This window comes from Chinchilla lanigera, unplaced genomic scaffold (genome assembly GCF_000276665.1).
Source record: "Chinchilla lanigera isolate Chin_1 unplaced genomic scaffold, ChiLan1.0 scaffold00155, whole genome shotgun sequence".
NCBI classification, from domain to species: Eukaryota; Metazoa; Chordata; class Mammalia; order Rodentia; family Chinchillidae; genus Chinchilla; species Chinchilla lanigera.
In genome coordinates, this window is record NW_004955556.1 from 2181609 (window position 1) to 2203286 (window position 21678).

Sequence of the window (21678 nt, forward strand, 5' to 3'; positions counted from 1 at the left end):
AATACCAATTCCCATGTTTGCTCAGAGAGCACCATATTTCATCAAACCAGAGCCCATGCCGGCTCAGATTACTGACCGAGACAATGTTCTGTAATCCTGGCTCATTCACATGTCACGGGTATTTTAGCAAAACAGAAATGAATGGCCCGCGCCACCCTAGGAAGTAACGGGAGAGTTGGGTTCCCGCCCAGGGGAAGTCAGGCTTTCGCCTGCCACAGCTCTCAGAGGAGCTGCCTTTGATTCTCCGAGGTTTCCCGACTTTCAAGAAAGAGAATATGGGCTAAGGAGGAGTCCTGAACTGGGTAGTTATTTCCCTATAAAATGTGAACTCCATGCATGGATTTTGCCACAGCAAAAATAAAATCTGTCATTGATTATAAAGTCCTTTGTGCTTGCTATTTCACAGATTTATTGCACTCGGGCCCGGCAGCCTGGGGAGGCCCTGGATTCTTGTCTCTAGCGCCCCACAGCTCACGCACCAAATGGGAACAGGGACTCCCTTGCGTTTCTTTTGTCCTTGAGGGCCAAGAGCTTTGAAAATCGAGATGAAGAGCTGTGAATCATCCTCCCGCAGACACTGATAGTAACAGCTCCTTGGCAGAGGCCTGAGACTTCCTAATCAAGGAAACAGCCCTGCTCCCTCTCCTTTCCTTTTCAGTTCTTGGCACTGTACGCACTGAGAAATATATTTCCTCCACAGAGAAGGAGCAGCCAGCCCGGAACCTCTCACCAAATCTCCCAGTCCAGTTCCACTTTAAATGTGCTACAGCCTCTTGCAAACACACCATAAAAAGAGTATTAGCAACAATTGATGCGATTTCATACCATCTCCAGTTAGAGCCCTGCCAATGACCCTTGCAAGGTCCTGCTCATGTCCTCATTTTAGAGTTGAAGACACTGAAGCCAAGAGGAGGCAAGTGAGTTGCTTAAGGTCACACAGCTTGGCAGTAGTGAAAATAGGGATGTGAGCCTTGTCCCCATTGACTCCGCAGGATCGTCAGGACCCTCTCATTTCCAAGATGGGTCGACAAGAGGCCACAGACCCAGTACTGAGTACTGTAGAGAAAAAGCCCAGGGACTGATCATCTGGGACTCAGAGAGACCCCGGGACTGCCAGGGCTACAGGGCTACTTTGAGTTGCACACTGGCTCAGCCATAAATCGACTGGAGAAAATCATGAAACAATTGCTTGGGAACATTTCACTTGTTTATTTGGGGAGAGTTCTTGATGGATTTAAATGAGCAACAAACTTTCTAACCCTGAGCCTCCCCCCCGCCTTTTTCATCATTTTGTGGGTTTATGCATACCCTGTGGCCCCAGTCTATGTGGCAGAAAGGCCACCAAACAACCTCTTGCCTCTCTGGACTGGACACTCCCATCCTCATCTACAAGTTCAAGACCTCAGCATCCGGAAGGACAGCAGGATGCTCTGGGGCTGTCAGAATCATGGATCGAGGACTTGTCTCTGCGGCCCGCTATCTCTCCCTTACTCTGAGCTGCAGCCTGAGCTATTAAAAACAAAACAAGCTTATTGGCAAACTCCACAATTAGCCTCCTTTCCACGCTCCAAATGCTACTAGGCCTGAGCTGTGATTACACAGGGATTGTTTCTTGTCTTAGCGAAGCCGATTCAAGGGCCTTGCTGCGAGCCAGCGAGGATGTGACCCAGTGGTAATCCGAATTGCTTCACCAAACACATTTTTATCCCATCATCTCGGCCACATGAAAGGGGGCCACAGTGCTCCAGTGTTTGAAACTTTACAGTCCCGCTGTTCAGCAATAAAATGAGGCAAGAAATATTAGCCGTCCCTGGCTGATGCCTTAATTCTTTCCCAACAATGTCAGAGAATCTGTACCCTACAGGTTTTAGTGCCGGCTAAAGCCTGACCCTCCGGCGGGCTTGAATGCAGCGGGAATGAGTTAAGGAGGGCCAGAAGGCTTTAATGGACCCAGATCCCAATAGCCCAGCTTGTGCAGGCCCCCCACGGACTCACCCTCCTTTTCACAGGCCTCGATTGTGTATGGCCCCAGCAGAGACAAAACTACCCCTGAGCAGAGGTTACCCCCAGCCGGGGCAGGTCAGAGGCATTCTGGGGGAGAAGGCGGGGCAGAGGGGAAGTGAGGGGCACTCGGTGAAGGAGGGAGGTGGGGGTGGGGAGGGGGCAGTAAAAGATGGTCAGGATAATTTCTAAGTGGAGATGCATGTCTGAGCTGCAACCTGATCATTTCACCTCTAGGCAAATCTTTTCTTAAATTTACAGACAAAAATGGAAGCTGTACTAACGAGAATTAGGAGGCAATGTGAGTTGATTTTCAAATACAATAATAAATAAAATGCCCCTCCACGTTTTCCCAAAAGCTACAGGCTTGAGGTTCAGTCTCAATCAGATGGTCTCTAATTTGACAGTATGAGATTTTTCAAAAATTACAAATGGGTTGTGTTTTACACCCCGACAGAAGATTTTTCCAGCAATTTTTCAATTATTGCATTGTGAGCCCTCCAAGAAAAGTAACTATTTTGGCTCCAGACCCCAAATTTACCAAGTAAAGAGAACAGCATGTTCATAAGTTTGCCAATAGTCCTTTGAAATGTAGCGTAGATGGTATCCCAGAGCTTTCTAGAAGAACATAGAATTGAAGGGGGTCCTTCCCTTTCTTTAAAAGGATTCCTAAAGCTGGGTGTGGTAGCACACGCCTGTAACCTCAACACTCAGAGGACAGAGGCAAGAGAATCAGGAGTTCAAGACCAGGTTCGTTGTCAAAAAACATTTTTAAAATAACTTTGCAACATCTTAACTTAGCATTATACGTTCTTTTCCATTAATGCCAACCTAACAACCTGCTTAAAAATTACTATAATTTCAAAGTAGTGATGAGCAAAACTGACACATGGAGAAATCTGCAACAGCTTTCCTGTGCTGTGGAAGTATCTGCAGTGACAAAGTCACAGGTATAGCCACTGTAGTTGATTGCCCGGATTTCTAATATGGAGAAATACTAAATTTCAGTTAGAGGCAGTGAAAATTAAGATACAGTGTTTCCCTATCAAGTTCACAGAGGCCCGATTTCCACCCACGCAGAAGGAACCCTACCAGAGGCAAAAACAATCCAGGACCTTCTGCCCAGAGCTACTGCAGTCAGAGGCCAGGGACTCACTGCACAGGTTTCACTCAGGCTGCCTCTCTTCCTCCTCTGATGCACTGGAAACATGTTTTAAAGCAAACTGAAAGCATGTCCTTTTTCATGCAGTCCTATCCAAAGATTAATAAGGACCTTTGATGTATTTCTTGAAAAACTGGAATCGCCATCACTAAATAGTCAGCTAATCACTTAATTCTGAATTTTAATCAGGCTTTCCCTTCTTGCTGCCTTGAGAGTGAGGAGTTTTTTCTCCCCTTTTTTGGTCTGACCAGGAAGTGTTCGAGTTCCTAGACCAAACCAAACCATACTCCTGCGTTTTGGACACACTGGCTATGAGACAACTGGACACACACACCGTCTCTCTCTCTCTCTCTCTCTCTCTCTCTCTCTCTCTCTCTCTCTCTCTCAGGCCTCCTTGGGGAGCTGTCATCTTGCAACCACAGAGCCCTGCATGCCATTGCAGGGGCAACCCGGCAGGCAGGGCCCCTCCCCAAGCCGGGCTGACGGCGCCGACACACAGGAGCCGGGCGCAGGGCTGGGCTCAGCTCCCGACAAGGCGGCAGGGAGCGCGCTCGCTCACGCCCACGCCCCCCACGTCCGAGGTCGCACACTTGGCGCTCACCCTGCTGAGCGCACGCCACACACCAGGGCGCACGCACACCGTGAGGCTAGTGACTGCCCTGTCCGCGACATCGGCAGCCTAGAGCGATTGGGGAGCTCAGCCTGGTCCCCCGAGGGCGCCGCCGGCCGCCCCGCCCCGTCCCGCCCCCCGAACCAGCCGGGCCCTGCCGCCGTGGGCCGCAAAATTTGGCCGTGCGAGTCCCCCAGACAGTACCTGGCTCGTCTCCGCACCCGGTTACCGCCGCGGGGCTTGGGGGCGTGGATGCACCGCGCGCCCCTCGCCCACCTCGTTACCCGGAGTCCCGCACGCCCAGGCTCCCCGAGCTCCGCCTGGACTCCCGCCCCGCTCCGCAGTCCGGTAGGCATGGCGCGTGACCCCACGCGGACCGGACCGGAGCCCCGACTGCTGCCGCTCCTGCCTTTGCTCCTGCTGCTCCGGGACGCGGGCTGCAGCCACTCGGCCCCCTCTTGGCCCTTGCCGCCTGCGGCCGCCCCTGTAGCCGCTGACAACCTGCAGGAGTCACCCCCAGGGAACGCGGCTGCAGCAGCGCTGGGCCCAGGCGCCCGGGACGTGGTCGCTGTCCACATGCTCCGGCTCTATGAGAAGTACAGCCGGAGGGGCACGCAGCTTGGAGGCGGCAACACTGTGCGCAGCTTCAGAGCCCGGCTGGGTGAGTAGAGCGCCTGGGACCTTTCTCCTTCTCCCTTCCTCCTTGTCCAGCCTCCCCAGGCTGCTTTTCCCCTTTCTTACACTCCTTCATTCATTACTCCCCATCAACGCACTGAGCACTGTTCCAGGCAGGAGCCTCCAGTGAGGACCCCGGAGTGACACAACGGCGTGGCACAGGGTTCCCTGCCTCTGTGGCCTCCCTTAGCTGCAGGACAAAGGACACTCCCCACCCAGACACAAGCTTTAGGGGCCAGTGAGCTGGAGAGTGTGAGGACCATAAGGCCAGCTGCCTTAGCACTTGCTGCTGAAGGAGGGATGGTCAGGTAGACACACAGCAGCAGAAGAAGATAGCAACCTCCCAGGCCAGCTGCAGCAGTGAATAGTTTTGGTGGCAAGAAGTGGCATGCACTATGGGTCTTGGGTGCTCGGCACTGAGAACTTCAGGGCCCCAGCATGAAGTGTGCAGGTTGCGGAGGTTGAGGAAGGGTCCAGAACCCGGAGCAGTGGGAGCCCTGCCCCTCTCCTGTCTGGCAGCCATCTCCCTGCCTTCTTCCATGATAGATGGAGCTGGGCAGAGGTCCTCTGGGTTCCAGCTCCAGAAACCTGCCCGTTGGACTGGGCTGCCTACAAGCCCCCAGGAGAACAGAGGAGGTACCTCCTGGGCAGCAGGCATTATGGGAAGATCCTGGTTGTCGTAGTGATTGCTCATGGCTGCAGAGTGCTGTTCCAGAAAACATGAGTAGGGAACTCTTGCAACTCTGTGGGGAGGAGGCATTCATCAGGAGAACACCCTTCCATGTGCAGGCTGTCCTCCCTAAGTGGGAGGACACAAGGCCATCTTGCCTGGGGTCAAAGCAGTCACCTGTGCTTACAGGCTGTGTGACTCTAGGTAACACCTGTGGCCTTAGGACCAGACATGGAAAGCCTGGCCTCCCAGGATGTGGATGGGGGAGCACTGGCACAGAGCTGCGTCCTTTCTCCTCCCCGAGCAGACTCACCAAGTCAGTGGTCCTGGGCTCCCAGATAACCGGTCAGACTATTCTCCCTTGTACCTTTCATTTTCCACCTAATGTCCATTTCTGGAGCACCCTTATTAAATAAAGCCACTTAGGACTCATCTGGCATGATTACAACCTTGGTAAATCACTAAAGCCGGTGGAGTTGATTGTACTCACCTATAAATGGGCATGGTGTGGCTTGGGAAGTTGAAAGAAGGATGAAATGAGGAGCAAGTTCTGATCCCAGCAAGGGCCAGACTAAGTATCTTTCTGTTTTTATGGAATGAGGATGGTACCCCAAAAGGGCCTGGAGACAGTGACTCACATCCTGTGACTTATTTTCCAGACAGAGAAGCTGAAGCAGGGGAGATCTATGCATGGCATAGGTTGATATCTCTTGAGTAGTAGGCTATTGACGTCACCCTGCCACACACCCCCTAGCATCTCCATCAGAGACAAGCCTGGGCCGGGGAGCAGTATGGTGGAAAAGACAAGTGGAGAAATCAGAATTCTGGTGTAGTCCGGCACTGTCTGACACAGCCCTCTTCTTTAGAACCAAGAGGTCACCTTAAGCATAAATCCCACTTCTCCAGCTACTGGCTGTGCATGGTGGCACTGGCTGCTTTCCTCTTCTGAATAGCAGGAAGGCGGGGGAGACAGTGTCTGGCATAGAGGACATTGGTTTTTCTCCCTCTCCCCTGGCTCATCTAAGTCAAAGCTGTTTCCCACTCAGCCATGTGCCAGCCCTCAGACATGCTGCTTCCCCCTCTGGGGACCCATGTGCAAGGAGGGGTGAACCTGGGCGAGGATCCCCTATCCAGAGACAAGGCCACCAATGGGGGCGACTGCTGGAAATGACAAGTCTTGCCGACACAGGTCATAGTTGATGTTGCAGTTCTTACTCTATATGGGAGACAGAGGGCGTGGGCATGGGGTTGGGTAGACACAGGTTCATGGCCTGTCTTTTCCTTCCAAGGGATGTGACTTTAGGCTGGTTATGTACCATCACTGAAGGCTCAGCTCTCTGTCCACAGAGTGAATGACCCATCCCTGCCCTGTCTTTGCAGTAAGCAAGAGGCACTCAGGGCCAGGTGCTGAGCCCTGGAGCACAGAACTCCCATCACTGGCACCCAAGTATAAAAGTCCTAAATCCAAAAAGTCACAAATTCAAAACTTTTTGAGCACTGCCATGATGTTACACATGGAAAATTCCACAACCAACTTCATGTGACAAGTCTCATTCAAATGCAGATGTGCTGAAAATACTGTATGAAATTACCTTCAGGCTAACTTTACAAAGTATAGGAAATAGAAAAGAGTGTTGTCTTCAGACTGTGGGTACCATCCCCAAGATATCTCATCATGTATATGCATATGGTCCAAACTGTTTTTTTAAAAGTCTGAAATCTAAAGTATTCCTGGTCTTAGGCATGTTAGATATAGAATACTAAACCTATATTCTGATTTAAGGATAAGAAAAATGAGGTCCATGGGGAGGTCACTGGCTGAAGGTCCAGCGCCCCTCATCTCCAGTTGTGTTTGCACATCCAGCTGTTTCTTACCAAAGAACCAGGCTATCTCAGCTTCTTAAGAATATGGTGGCTGCACTCTAGGGCATAGGCCAGGGTCTCGTTGGCACCACTGGTGTTCTGTCCTTTCCTGCTTCTTGCAATGCAGAGCCCATTTAATATGCCCTAGAGGTCCCATCCTTTCTCATGCATCTCTGAGCACCAAATGCTACCTCTGCTATGTACCAGGACCTAGGGACACAGCAAAGAACAAAACTGACAAAGCTCTGCCTTCTCAGAGTTGATGGAGAGAACAAGGCCAGCAATAACAAATAAATATACATAATGTCAGGAAGTGCTTGAAGACAGGTGAGATGACAAGTGGCCAAGAGCAGCCCTGCGGCGAAGGCTGGTTAGGTGGAGACTTGAAGGAGGATCCAGGACACTTGGGTTCGGGGAGCCAGGCAGGGGAAGGAACAGCAAAGTGCTAGACTAAAGCCTCATGTAGAGTGGACAAGAAGGACAAGGGTGGAGGCAGAGGAAGGGATGGGCTGTCAGATTTAGGAGGACTTTGGTAAGGAGTGCTTTGTTTGGGGTTATGGAGGGCTCCAAGCAAAGGAAGTCTGAGGGCTGCTCCCAGCACACAGGGCTCCTGTGAACACTGCTCTGTGCAAGGGTGATGTGACCGGATCCTGCCCATGGCTGCTGTCTCTGTTACCAGACTCTTTCTCCATTAGGCAGAGCTTTCTCGTGCACCTTTGCCAGGAACCCAGACAGCAGACCTTTAGCCAGAGTAGGAGTTTTGCAGATGCTTTGTGGGGAGAGGGGATTGATACAAGGTGAGAAGGGAGGGAGGTTCCTTGCTCAGTCACTGTGAGTACAGTTCACTGGAGAGGGGGACTTGTCTTTGGGCTTCTCCCTTGTGGCCTGGGCACATCTCACCTGGAAACCTCAGGTAGGTCCTGTGCCTGCCTTAAGCCACAGCCCATGTGGCACAGGCAGGCACATGTGGAGGAGCAGCCAGCCTGTGGCCCCTCACTCCTTGGGGCTACAGTGACCCAGCTGGATCTCAGTAGGTCCTGGCAGGGAGGGTTCTCACAAGGCAGGCTGCCTAGTAAGCAGGGAGCTATCCCTGGCCAGAAGCACCCAAGCTCCATGGAGCTAGGATCCCTGCCCTGTCATGTGGCCTCAGTGACTTGTCCTCACTCTGGATCTGTGATGAGCAGAGCAGTCAATGTCTTAAGACATGATCTGGATAAATCAAAATACAACTGCCACGTTGGTTGGGTCAGGACCCAGGTGCCATGGGGTTGGGGAGTGGGGCTGCTCAAACTGGCACCGGAGGAGCTGGCCATACCTCCTTCTGTCTTTGCATAGCAGTGGCAGGAGGCATGTTTAAAGCACCTCCCTTGTTTGGGCATGCTATGTGCCATTTCTTTTAGCTGCAGAGATTTAGGTGAGGACTGTATGAGGCACGTGAGGACAGTGAGGCTCACAGCATGGTGCCATCCAACAGGGACTTGGAGCATTTGCTGCCTCGGGAGTGGGTACTATACTATGGTCACCTTCACCCACTCACAGGTTAATGTGCATGGGGCAGGAGGAGCCACCCGTGAGCCTCTCCAAACCACCCTTTACAAATGCTGTGCAGGGGCCCCCGGCTGTGGGTGACAGCAAGGACACACACAAGAAGTTTCCAGTTTGGAGGTGATGCAGATACACAGCCTGGGCCACCTGAGCTGCTTCCCAGACTTCCTGCATGTGCAGAGTCCCCAGGGGTGCTGGTGAGAATGTGGAGCTCAAGACTGTGGCTTCAAGGCCACAGTGCCTGGGAAGCCAAATTTAAAGGCATAGCAGGACCCAGTGTGACTTCCTATGCATGAGAAGTATGGAGGGGCTGTGACATCTCCCTGTATTGGAAGGATTAGCTAAGGTGACATCTTTAGCCTTAAGGGTTCTCTATAGATATTTCTCCTTCCTTCCTCTTGTGATCCATATGAAATCTCCCAAAAGAACTATGCTTCTTTCCCAGTAGAAATAAAGAACATTAAACTAAAGATTGTGATTTTTAAAAAATCTCAGTTGCTCTCTGGATACAGGTATCAGAGAAGTATGGCCCCAATCCATGCCCCTTGGGAGCCCAATGTCTACCATCTCCTGGGCTAGTCCCTCCTGAGAGGGAGGACACCTCCACTGTCTAGGTCTCCAGCCCAGGGACATGATCAGGAACATGCCAGGAAAGAGCCCTCCTAGCTCATGGAGTATGTGTCTAGCTTCCTGGGACTGTGGGGTGACATGGGGAACATGTGGTGGGGCCAGGCGAGAAGGAAGGGGTGGTCAGCTATCCCAGGGAAGCAGAGGCAGGAGCATGCTTGGACCTTCTTGCAGACCAGATGTGATGGTCAGATGGTCCTGGTCCTCACTGAGTCTGGGGCTTCCAGACAGCAACTTAGCCTCTGGAGGTTATTGACTGACCTTGTGTAATCCTGATACTGCTCTTTCTTTGTGAAACAACCTTAAAAGTCTCACATCAGATGTTCAAACGGTTATGTCCTTAACCTGAGCTTCCCTTTAAAGATACTCAGAGTGCAGTGAAAAATAGGAAGGTCTCATTATTTCACTTCATTTGGAAGAATGACTGCATGTACTATCAATTGTATTTAATGGTTGCATTTAAAAACCGGTTGCATAGAACAGAGAATCGTGGGGTAGCTGTGGCCGCCTTAAGTCAAGGCTTGGACCCAACCCAAGCCATTTTGAGCAACTAATAAAGGTGGCAGCGACACTTGCTCATTTGGCGTTCCTCAGGCTGTAAAGTAAAAGCCAGGAAACAGGAGCTTCAGGATCCAGAAGGAGAGACACCCACCCTATCACCTTTCCTTTCCTTTTCTGCCCCTTCCCCTTCCTCCCTTCTTCTCGTCCCTCCTCTCCACCCTACCGCCTGACCTAAATAGCTAATGTTCCTTGAGGACACCAAAGCGCACCCCCATCAGTTTGATGTGAGGATTGCAGGAAAGGAGGCAGTCAAAGTGTGGGCTGGGCATGAGGCCCTGGGTCCTGGCTGGGCTCCACCACCCCAGCCTGGGCAGGAAGCACCCTGAGCAAGGTGCAGTTCTTAGATAGAACCCAACAGGCTGTGGTCTGTCCTTTTCTCACAGAAGTGGTCGACCAGAAGGCTGTGTATTTCTTCAACCTGAGCTCCATACAGGACTCGGAGATGATCCTCACGGCCACCTTTCACTTCTACTTGGAGCCACCACGGTGGCCCCGGGCACACAATGTGCCCTGTAAGCCTCGGGCCAAGAGCGCCCTGTGCCGCCTGCCACCCCCAGGTCCTGCGCGCCTCAACGTGCTCTTCCGCAGCCTGGCACAGAATGCGGCTACTCAGGGGCTGCTGCGCGGAGCCATGGCCTTGACGCCCCCGCCCCGCGGCCTGTGGCAGGCCAAGGACATCTCTGCCATCCTCAAGGCGGCGCGCCGCGACGGCGAGCTTCTTCTGTCGGCCCAGCTGGACTCTGCAGAGAGAGACCCGGGGCTGCCCAAGTCCACTCCTCACGCTCCCTACATCCTTGTCTATGCCAATGACCTGGCCATCTCGGAGCCCAACAGCGTGGCAGTGACGCTGCAGAGATATGACCCTTTTCCTGCAGGGGACCCCGCGCCTCGCGCCGCCGCCCACAATAGCTCCTTGGATCCCCGCGTGCGCCGGGCCGCGCAGGCCCCCGGGCCACTGCACGACAATGAGCTGCCCGGGCTGGATGAATGGCCGGCACGAGCGCCCTTGGCCCCGCACTTTCACAAGCAGGAGCTGTGGCCTGGCCCATTCCGCCCGCTGAAGCCCCGGCCTTCGCGCAAGGATCGCAGGAAGAAGGGCCATGACTCTTTCCCGGCTGCCGCCTCGCAGGTGCTGGACTTCGACGAGAAGACTATGCAGAAAGCGCGGAAGAGGCAGTGGGACGAGCCGAGAGTCTGCGCGCGGCGGTACATGAAGGTGGACTTCGCAGACATTGGGTGGAACGAATGGGTCATCTCACCCAAGTCCTTTGATGCCTACTACTGTGCAGGAGCATGCGAGTTCCCCATGCCCAAGGTAGGCTGGCTGGAGTGCCTCCGCCCTGTTCTGCCTGTGCTCTGAGCCTCCCTCTCAGCTCTGCCCTTATTTGGTGGGAAGTTCACCTACCCGTGTGACTTCTGGTCACCATCTGCAGAGTGGAAATGGTAACCTCCCATCAAGAGAGACCAGAAATAGACGGAGATGGACACAGCCCCCACGTGTATTTGGTCTGTCTGTGCTTTGGAAAGCCTGACTTGGTTGAATGAGAATTTTTCAATCAGAACATGTCTTCTGAAAAGCAGAACTATCTCTGTAGAAGGGCATTCCCAGCAGCTGCCATCTACAGAGGCTGGCAGTGCTGCCTCATGGACAGGCAGGTTCCAGAGGCTCCCCCTGGCCATGGTTGTCCTGTTCCTAGCTGGGGATCCCCAGTGTGGGTGTGCTAGTCTCAGTGTCTCCCACTGTGGCTCCATCCCTCCTCTGGCTCAGGGCACCACCAGAGCAGCCAGCAAGACACAGAAGCATAGGGCTGTTTTATTGCTCTGGCCCTGAGATCTGAGTCTCCCCTTCCACTGGGCTGGATTGTGGCTCTGTCCACCTCGAGGCAGCTTGTGCAGGCCCTGTGAACGCTTGACTCCAAGCACATAGCTTCCTCCTGCTTGCTCCTCCAAGAAAGGAAGTCATTGCATAAATCCAGTTTGATCCTCACTAAATCAGGCCAGTGAGAAAGCACAGGCCCGGATGTAGGCTGTTTTAACCTGTTTGCAAATCAAGGGGATTCTCCTCCAAGCTGTGCATGTATGGGAGAGAGGAAGGGAGGAGCCTGGCAGAGACAGGGGCTGTTGGAGAGGCTTTTCATAGGCCTGAGGCAGATGTGAGGCCAGAACTCTACAGGCACACAGCTGGCTGACCCTGTGCTTACCTTATCAGCCTGGCTTGCTGCCTCTCCACCTTCCCAGACACCAGCCAGGACACCAGCTGGAGCCTCAAACGCGCAGGTGTCCCCATGCTGCCCCTCCCCCCACCACCTACATCTCTGTTGGCCAGCAATGTGCGGGAGCAAGTGACAGCTGCATTCATCTTGTCGGAGGCAGGGACGTGTGCCAAGCCAGGTCACTCTCTAGCTGAGGGCACTGGGTCAGGCTCCTTAGTCACTTTAAGCCTCAGTGTCTTCGCTCGTGATGTGAAGGTCGTATTCACCCTGAAAATTGATAAGATGACAAAACGAGATGATGTCAGTAGTGCTGCAGCTGCCATCCAATTCAGGCACAGCTGGGAAGTATATATGTCCAGCCCCCAGCACAAGCCAGGCCTGGATTTCAGGGTTAGGCAGCCCCTCTCTGCCAGGCTCCAGGTGCTCCTCAGAGATGTGTGACGCACGGCCGCCCCCCAGTGGCCAGTGCCTCGCATGGAAGCAGGATGGGCAGGCAGCCTTGGGGTCTTGCACTCAGACTTCAAAGGAAGGGCTTGCCCTGGAGTTCAGCTTTTCTTCTGGGTCACCATTTCCAGGGCCTCGATCAAGGAACAGCAACAGAGTGCTGTGGTCTGCAGACGTGAGAACAGGGGTGTGGGTGGCTGGGTGTGGACAGAGCACTGAAATGACCCTGCTCCCTTCTCACCCTGCAGATTGTCCGCCCATCCAACCACGCCACCATCCAGAGCATTGTCAGGGCCGTGGGCATCATCCCAGGCATCCCAGAGCCCTGCTGCGTTCCAGACAAGATGAACTCACTTGGGGTCCTCTTCCTGGATGAGAACCGGAATGTGGTTCTGAAGGTGTACCCCAACATGTCTGTGGAGACGTGTGCCTGCCGGTAAGGCCGCTCCGGAGAAGGCAGCCTCACCCAGCGGAGCCTGCGGGAGCTGGGCTTGGACTGGCAGAACATCTGTGGATGCAGGGCGGAACTAAACTGCAGCCCTACTGGACCCAGAAAGATCTTGGGTCTTCGCTGCTGGTGACAGAGCCCTCCGAATGCTTTCTGAGTCACACCCTGAAGGAGTCTGGAAGTAGCCCTGGCCTGAAGGTCGCCCATTGACCCACTGTCCTCAAAGCCTGCAAGCTTGCCCAGGGCATTGATCTGTGTGTTCATCTCAAATCTTGGGAGGGCTGTGAACATTTGGGGGTGCTCAGTTTCCATGTAGAAAGAACTGCTCTTTAAACGCTCACTTTAAAACTCTTTAGGCTACAAACTGGAAAAAGGGCCTCAAAGTGGCATAAATGTGTGTCTTCTTTCCCACTCCAGTGCAGATGCTTTTCTACAGTATGCACATATAACCATTGTGGGTTTCTTTCTTTTAATATATATTTTGTTTTAAAACAAAAGGGCAGGAGTTGACACCATTCCTCACAGAGATAATCAAGCTGGCTAGGTTGGGTTGTTTAAATGCGTATGAAAGTAACATACACAGTAATATGTTGGGATACTAAAAAATAACCAAGATTTTATATTTTTGTAAATTATACTTTGTATACTGTAGATTGTGTATGTTCTGTGTTTTTATGGAAAGCTAATAAACTAAAGGGGAAGTGGTATCTTGAAAAAGTCAAATGTTCCCCTTTCTCAACCATCGATCTATTTCCACTCATCCTAAGTCCAATGTATGGGTGGCTGCTGGGGACACAGTGACCTTCAAGATTGGCAGTGGCCCAAAGGTCATCTCCATACTCTCTTTCTGTCCCAAGCAGCAGAAAGCTAGCTGCTCCTAAGCATTGCAGGACCCTGCCTGCTCCCTCTGTTTTGCCAATCCCCACTCTAGCTGGCATCAAGAGGGCTATGGCTCAATGCAGGCACAGTGGCCTGCTGGGAGGTGACCAGGACATATCAGGCCTTTAAAGGACAACCTGCAGTTGCCTGTGCTCCTGCCACAAGAAAAAGGCCTTCTACATGGGGTAGCTCAAGCAGGAGGAGATGGCACACTGCCCTCTCGGGAGGTCCAGGTTCAGGAGGCACTGGAAGGACCATGTGTTCTCTTGTGCATGCTTGTAGAACAGCTGCAGAACTGTCACAAAATATCCTCTCCCAGATAACTCCACTATGCTTGACATTTGCATTGCCTTCCTGTGGTCCCCAATGGCTGGCATTTCAGAAAAGAACCTGGGTCCAATTCAAGGTAAGTGCATCCTGACCCCATCAGAGGGACCTGAGAGGGTGGCGTGGTCCTTAGTCAACCCATGGTGACTGTGAAGTTGCTAGGGTTTGTGGCGGGGAGTGTCATGTAGAGAGGCAGCTCCAGAACTCCTGAGCCCAGGGCTCCTGCACAAGGCAAGGAAAACACCTCGCTCCCGGAGACTAGGGGCAGGAGAGGTGAGGCAGCAAGAAGGGCCTAAAGTGGGTCATCCCAATGTATCAGCCCAGATCCAGTGTGCAGCTCTGGACCACGCACCATGCCTCAGTAGTAGCCCAGTCTTGAGGTGGAGAAACTGGACGCACAGCTCCTCCAGGCTTCCAGCTTCCCCTGAATGGGAAGATGACAGTCCCACTTCTCTGAACCCTCCTCTGAGGTGCTGTGCCCAATCTGGAGATAGAGCAGGAATGACTCCCTGTGGAGCCCAGCAGCTGGGTGGCCCTGCCCACAGACCAGTGAGCTGAGGCAGGGATGCCCCTGCACATTTGCTGTCTTGGTCTCCTCTTCCTGCAGGAGCTGTGGTGGGAACTAGAGGTTCCTGTCAAGCTACTGTAGGTGGTTGGGAGGTCGTAGATCAGCTGCAAAATTAGTGCTGCGTTTTCCATGTCGGATCCTTTTAAGAACATGGCAGGAGAGAAAACAAATTTAAATATCTGGGCTTGAAAAGACTCCAAGTCCCTTTCTTCCAAATATGAGAACCTCTGAGTGCCTCTCACTCCACCTTCTCCCTTAAACCATACCCTTTCCTCCTTTAATAAAAATGAGGTGTCCTGTGATGGCTTCATTTTATTCCTTCTGGCACCTGTAGTTTTAAGTCTTCATTTCTTGATTCCTGGAGCGGTGGTGGGATAGACTCTCCTCAAGGTCCAGTAGGTGCTGTCGTCCCCAAGTGTGCCATGAGGCTTTGCAGTGTGGAGAAGTGGATGATGCACATCCCACCTCTGCGGTGGAAGGATCTGGTGACATCAGGGGTCCCTCTAGCTCACAGAGCAGCCTGCAGTTTAGAAATGGCATCTGACTTAGTCTCAGCAGCCTTGCAGCTTACTGCCCAGTTGGTGCCACAGCAAATCACTCAGCATAAGTAGCATGTCCATTAATGTCTTCCCAAGAGCACAGATTGGTGCCCACAGCTGCCTGAGTGAGGGTCCACATGGCTGGCCCCAACCCAGACTTCCCAGACTTCCCAGTGTGTGACCCCTTCTCCAGGTCTGTTGGGATTGCCCAATGTCATTGAGTGCTATTGTAGTAAAGCGAGATTTAAGAAGGAATATAGCTCAGTGCCTAGTGTGTGCCTAGTGTGGATGAAGCCCTGGGTCTGAACTCCAGCACAGAGGAGAAGAAGGAAGAGAAGAGAAGGGCAAAACATGGATGAAAAAGCTTCTCCCTCAAAATCAAAATGTCAACATTATATTGACACAAGAGCCAAAAAATTCCCATACACAGCCTTGTTGTGCATGGTCCCTGCGGTCACTCAGCTGCCTATGTCAGTCTGCAGGGAGCAGTATGGTGACCTGATGCTGGGCCTTGGCCCCGAGCTTACAAGGTGTGATATGGCACATGTTTACATTTTTAAATTTATTACAGTATGTCTCGGTTACCTTTCTCTTGTTGCTGGGACAAAATATCTGACGACCAAAATTAAGGAAGGAAAGGTTTATTTCGCTTACAGTTTGTGGAGGTTTCAATCCATACTAGGCACGATTATAAGGCAGAGTGGCACGTGGCAGAGGGCTGCATCTCAGGAAGGCAGCCACAGCTAAGCAACAACTCACTTACACTGGGGCGGAATGAGGGCGGAGTGCCCCAAGCACTCCTTCCTCTACCTTACATATGCAAACTACCCACCCGAGGGTGGGTGTAGCTCTCACACCCACATTCAAACTCTAATAGCCTGCCCCTGGGCCGCAGGAGGCTTTGGGGAGACACACAGACAAAAACCATAACACAGTATAAACAAGCCCACACCTTTTAATCCCCTTCAAAATCCTCCCCGTCCCTTTGAACACTTATCCCATCAGTTTTTGCACTTTCTAAAGGAGTTCTGGAAGTTCTTTAGTGAGTGTCTTTAGTGGTGCTGTCTGGATGCTCTAAATTAATTCACAGTGTTTACCTTTCATGGTCATTGTGACTTTGGGGAAGAGCAAGAAGTCACAGGGTGCCACATTTAGTAAGCAAAGTGGATGAAGATGCACTAGAATGTTTTTATGAGCCTGCCTTTTCTTTGGGTGGCACTCAGCAACAGTATTTGTAGTATTTTTTAATCACACCTTGTAAAGACAGTCACAAAAGAAGGCTTCCAGAACTGCTTCAGAAAGTGGCAAGAATAATGTGATAAGTATCTTCAAAGAAAAGGGCAGTATTTGAGGGCATTCATGGCAGTGTGTCCTTTACTGTAATAATTTCTTAAAATTTAAACATACTCTAGGTTTAGGTGAGCCTTTGTACATACCCTCTGGAAAGGTCTAGCATCTTAGGGATACTCCATGTGACCCGTACCAATAGCACAATGGACAGCTAGTCACTCTCAGGCCAGAGAAGTCTTTGGGAAGTTCTGGTACAACTCTTTTCCTCTAGAAGTAGGGGAACTGGGTCCTGGTACTACCAGACATCTTACCTTAGGCATCGTAATAAGTGCTCCTATGTCTAGGTCATTCATAAAATATCATCAGGGTCATTGCTACCTATAACTAATGCTGCTTCTGTGGCCAGGATAGAGACAGCTGAGGTGCAGGAACTTACAGATGTCCGGGATGGTGGTAGAAGGGTGTGGGAGGGAGCTCTGGAGGAGGATGAAGGGAGGAGTCCTGGGATGAGTCCTGTGGATGCCACAGGAGTCCTCCTTTGGGTCCAGCTGTGAAGGGAGAGCCAGATCTGGCTGGTGGAGTCAGGGCACACAGTACCACATGAGCAGTGTGTGCAGCTGCACATCAGGGAGCCCAGTGGGAGGTGGGTAAGTGATTATTTCCCTTCACCAAAACCTGAGAATTTAAAGTCCTTCACAGATAACCAAGCTTCTGGGATTTCCATACTCCTCCCTGCTCCCTAAGGTGGCCATGTTCGTCCAAGCCATGGTCCACTGTTCCCACCTCTGGAACTTATCACTCACTGTGATCCAGTCTTAGGCGCCCGCCTTTGATGTCTCCAAGCAGTCATTTCTATGATGAGGCTTCAAGGGTTTCAGCCAGAAAATGAATGCCCCTTGGCTCAATCATTACTCCGTATTTGGCACCCACTGTGGACCAAGCTCCTTACTAGGCAGTACACTCAGCCCTCCGGATCCGTGCCCATGGCTTCCAGATCCTCAGATTCAACTGACCTTGGAATGAACATCATTTTTTTAAAATTGCCTTTGTGCTGGCAGTGTATAGGCTTTTTCTTGTCATTATTTCATAAACAGTATAGTATAGCAACTGCATTATATTTTTATATATTAAGAGTTCTAAGTAACCTCAAGATGATTTAAAGGGAAGGTATGGGTAAGTCATATAAGAATACCACAGCACTTTGTTCTTAAACACATTTTTATTTTTAATGGACACTTAGGACACTTAGTTATGACACTGTACATATCTATGGAGGACAAAGTAGCATTGCAGTATAAGTATGCAACATGTAATGATCAGATCAGGTAAGTGACATATCTGTCACCTCAGACAGACTTAGTGGGCTTGAGGCTTAGGGTTCCATCCCTAGCATCACAAACAAAACAAAGTACAAAAAAAAAAATCATTTTTCCGCGTCTATTGGCTATTTTGAAATATTCAATTAGCTGTTGCAATCATAGTTACCCTGCTGTGCATAGAATATCAGAAGTTGTTCCTCCTTTCTCCCATGCCCCTGTAACTACTTACTGCACTGCAGGTGTTTTATTCAAAGGACTTGAGCATCTGCAGAGTTTTATATCTGCAGGGAGCTCCTGGAATCAGTCTCTCCTGGACACTGAGAAGCAACTGCCTTATTTTACTTTATCTACCTTTCTGATCCACATTGTGGTGCATAGAGGGAATACTTAGCTGCTCAAGTTATTGGATTCCATTCCTAGCACTAAAAACAAAAACAGTGTGTGAACTTGAATGTGCATCAGAATCACTTGGAGGGCTTGACCCAGGTTCAGGGCCCACCTGTTTCCAACCAAGACAGATTCTATTCAACCCCAAGGGCTGCCACTGGCTCTGGACTCAAGTTGAGATCCATCATTCAAAGGAAAGTATTCTAGGTGTGGTCACCAGCCAGGAGGGAGAAAAGCAGGATGCTAGGGGCCCCACTTGGAGCAAGAGGGGTCCCCAGCCTGCTCTCCTTGGCCCTAGCTCTCCTTACACTCAGGGTGGATCAAGTTTTCCTTCCTCTGAGCAGCCTGCAGGTAGGTGTGGATACTGAGCACCTAGAGGGAGGCACAAGTGCCTCCCTCTCCTGTGATAGGAGTGGTCCCTGACTCAGGAAGGCAGCCCCATCACAGGTGCTCAGGGCATCTTTCTCACGCCATGATGAGGTCAAGGTCACTGCTTGGACCTGAGACAGATGGATGAGCTGCCTCTGCCTCTCTACACCAACCACCTAGACATCCACAACCGAGAAGGAGGGTGAAGCCGAGCTGGAGGTGGCTGGGAAGAGAGCCCGGGCTGCTTGGCACCTGCATGGCACAGTCCTCGGCTAAGGGGACCTACAATCCGAGTCCATCCAGGGAAACCCAGCTGCTCAGAAGAAACACAAAGGCTGCACAGCCAAGGGAGTTCTGAGCAAGCGCTAGCATGTGGTAGGAGCGGCCAGGGTAGGGCAAGCATCAGGAGGAGAGTGACCCAGGCCCAACAGCAGGCTGCCAGGGCAGAGGCTCTGTAGAGGGGATGGTGAGTTGCCCTCGGGTGAGGACAGGGACACAGTGACTGGAGGGTCGGGCACTGTGCTAACAGTAGCAATAGTGACTGTGACCTTCATGGTGTCCTGGGCTCTGCGCTAAGTGCAGTGTGCTCCTGAGAACACCCAGGGTGTGTGAGGTCCTCGGCCTGTCTCCTGGACAGTGACAAACAGGACTTCTGAGCATGGACTTGGACCGTGCAGGTGAGACTTGGCCAGTGCCACACCCTTTTGGCTGAAGTCTGAATGGGGCAGGAGAGCAGGGGTTCAGCTAGGTGCTGAGCACACCACCCCCTCCTCAGGTCTAAGCCAATCAGAGCACTGCGTTTCCTCAGCAACCACGATTGGCAAGGGCTTAGGCAAATGATCCATTCAGGACCAGGGAAACCATGTTATTCACTGGGACTTCCTGCCACAGGGCTCCTCTTCCCCACCCCTAAGGGCATAGGGTGGGTATGAGGCTGGCTCTGTGGAGGGTGGGGGTCAGGGATGAGAGAAAGAGCAGCACAGGGCTTAGCCCCCTCCAGCTTAAGCTGTTCTAAAGCCAAATTGTCAAGGAACTTTCTGATTTCATAAGTCAACCATCACTCATTTGAGCCTGTTTGGAGTTTGCTTTTCTGCAAGTTGCAGCAAAAGGAACTCTAAGTGACCTAAGTTTCTATAACTTTCTGAAAGAAAAGCAAACCCCTAGATACTTAAGAGAAAACCAAGCCCATGCATACCAAGCCTGTAGACACCAAACTTTCTACATTAAATGATTTCAGAGGTAAACCAGAGGCAGACATTGCAGACACCTGAATCTGGGTTGTCTTACATTTTATATCTGGTTTTGATTTATCTAGGCATACACTCAAAACCACCATAATTCAGATCTTCAGTCTTTGAACCATCGTGCAGATAGACCTCCCTGGGTAAGTGAGGAATTAGGAGGTGCACAATTTCATGGTGGGGGGGTAAATGAGATTTTTTTGTGGTTCAGTCAGGGCTGCCCCTTCCTGAGGCCCCAGCAATAAAAGTTGGTGAGAGGAAAGGGAGGGGTCCTTCAAATAGAAGTCTTAGCATCTTGTAGGAAAAGCAAAGCAAGAACCAGACCTTATTCCCTATGAGAGTTATGGAGATGTGTTCAGACAAACCAAGGCCAACTAGGAAAGGTCTAAAGGCCCTGGACATCACCTAAGGAAGCGGCGGTTTGGCTAGTGAACCAGGGTCCCCTTAAGAACCCTTTGTGTAAAGGGTAGCTGGTGATGAAAGAGTGACCCCTGCTGGCCAGCCACAGGGGCATGGTTCAAGAAAACAGGTAAGTGGGAAAGAGTGCCTAGAAAGCTGTTACTTTGGTGCTTTATGGCGGACACCACAGATAGAAACCTGGACCAGTCAGGGAACCTAAGACAAGCAGGTGTCAGATATATTGGACCCCCAGCAACAAAGCCAGGACTGTGACACCAGCTGGTGGCCCCTATTCTGACCCTTTTCTCCCTCCCCACTGCTAGCATTCAGAGCTACCCAACCCCATCCCCTGCCCTTGACTAAACCCAGGGTGCATTTGGACTTCCTGATAATATCAGGATACCTTGTGCAAATGAAGACAATAAAGAAATGTGAACATATGGATAGGTTGAGCTTGGGAGATGATAATTCATACACACACAGGCACATTGCACTGTCCAGCTGTGGGGACTGCGAGAGACCACGTGACAGGCACCCAGGCAGCCTCTATAGCCAGATGTGATAACCTCTTATATAAACAAGGCTAGAGCCCTTTATCTTCGGTCTCCAAACCCAAAAACTTCTGGAAAGTTCAAGTTTCTTTTTAGCTCTTATAGCAAAATTTGACCTTCAGGAATATTTTTGTATTTACGTATTTGTTTCACTGCAGAAATATTATGTGTTGGATGATAAGGCATCATTTCTGATCCCTATGGGGCTATTACCGTATGTGCAATATAATACTAAATTTTACAAATCGGAAACTTTCTCTGTCTCAAAAACATTCTCAGCCATCAGGATTTCAGAGGGGGGTTTATAGAGCTTTATATGTTTCAAAATGTTAACTGTGAGCATTGTTGGACAAGGGCGAGATTATGAATTATTTTTTGTTTCCTGCTTTATGTTTCAAATTTCCCAGATTTTCTGTACTGTAAACTGCTATCAGAATAAAAATCAAATCTGCAGCATTTACAACATGACACTGGGCAGCAGCCCCTGTGCATCCCCAAGAGCACTCAGACTGCCCTGTAGGGCCCCCTTGCTTAGCCTCTGGAGTGAGGGAGGCTCATGGGCAAGGGGCTGCCCACCATGTGCCCCGCTCCTCCAGCCCCCACCCTCCTCTGCAGCTGCAGCTCTCCTTAAGGGTTTTCCCTGCCCTCTGGAATCCTTGTGCTGAGCTGGACCAGTGCCCAGCACACTTCCTGCCCCCTCCCCAAGCATGATTTCTGCAGCTGTGCCAGTCCCCTGCTCTGCTGGTCATGTCCCCAAGGGACAGGACAGCAAGTTCTGTCCGGTCACTCGGGGACTCCTGGCTTCACCCTTCCCCTGGGGCATCTCTCACCGCACCCTGTCGCCAGTGGCTCTGCTGCATCTCCCTGAAGCTCTTTGGCTCTCTGCCCCACGGGCAAGGTCACCATCAGTCCTCCCCAGAGTAGAGCACCCTGCCCAGGGCCTGGTATTTTGAACTGTGATGCCATGAATAGTGGGGATGGACAGGGACC

General features: G+C 51.4%; 1 protein-coding gene across 1 annotated transcript; it reads left to right on the top strand.

The window, feature by feature from the left end:
• Positions 1-3512: 3512 nt before the first annotated feature.
• Positions 3513-13542, top strand: Gdf10 (growth differentiation factor 10). Its single transcript, XM_005412611.2, has 3 exons — positions 3513-4434; positions 10098-11029; positions 12620-13542. The coding sequence occupies exons 1-3, from the start codon at positions 3594-3596 to the stop codon at positions 12809-12811; spliced, it is 1965 nt and encodes a 654-aa protein (XP_005412668.1). The 5' UTR covers positions 3513-3593; the 3' UTR covers positions 12812-13542.
• Positions 13543-21678: the final 8136 nt, after the last annotated feature.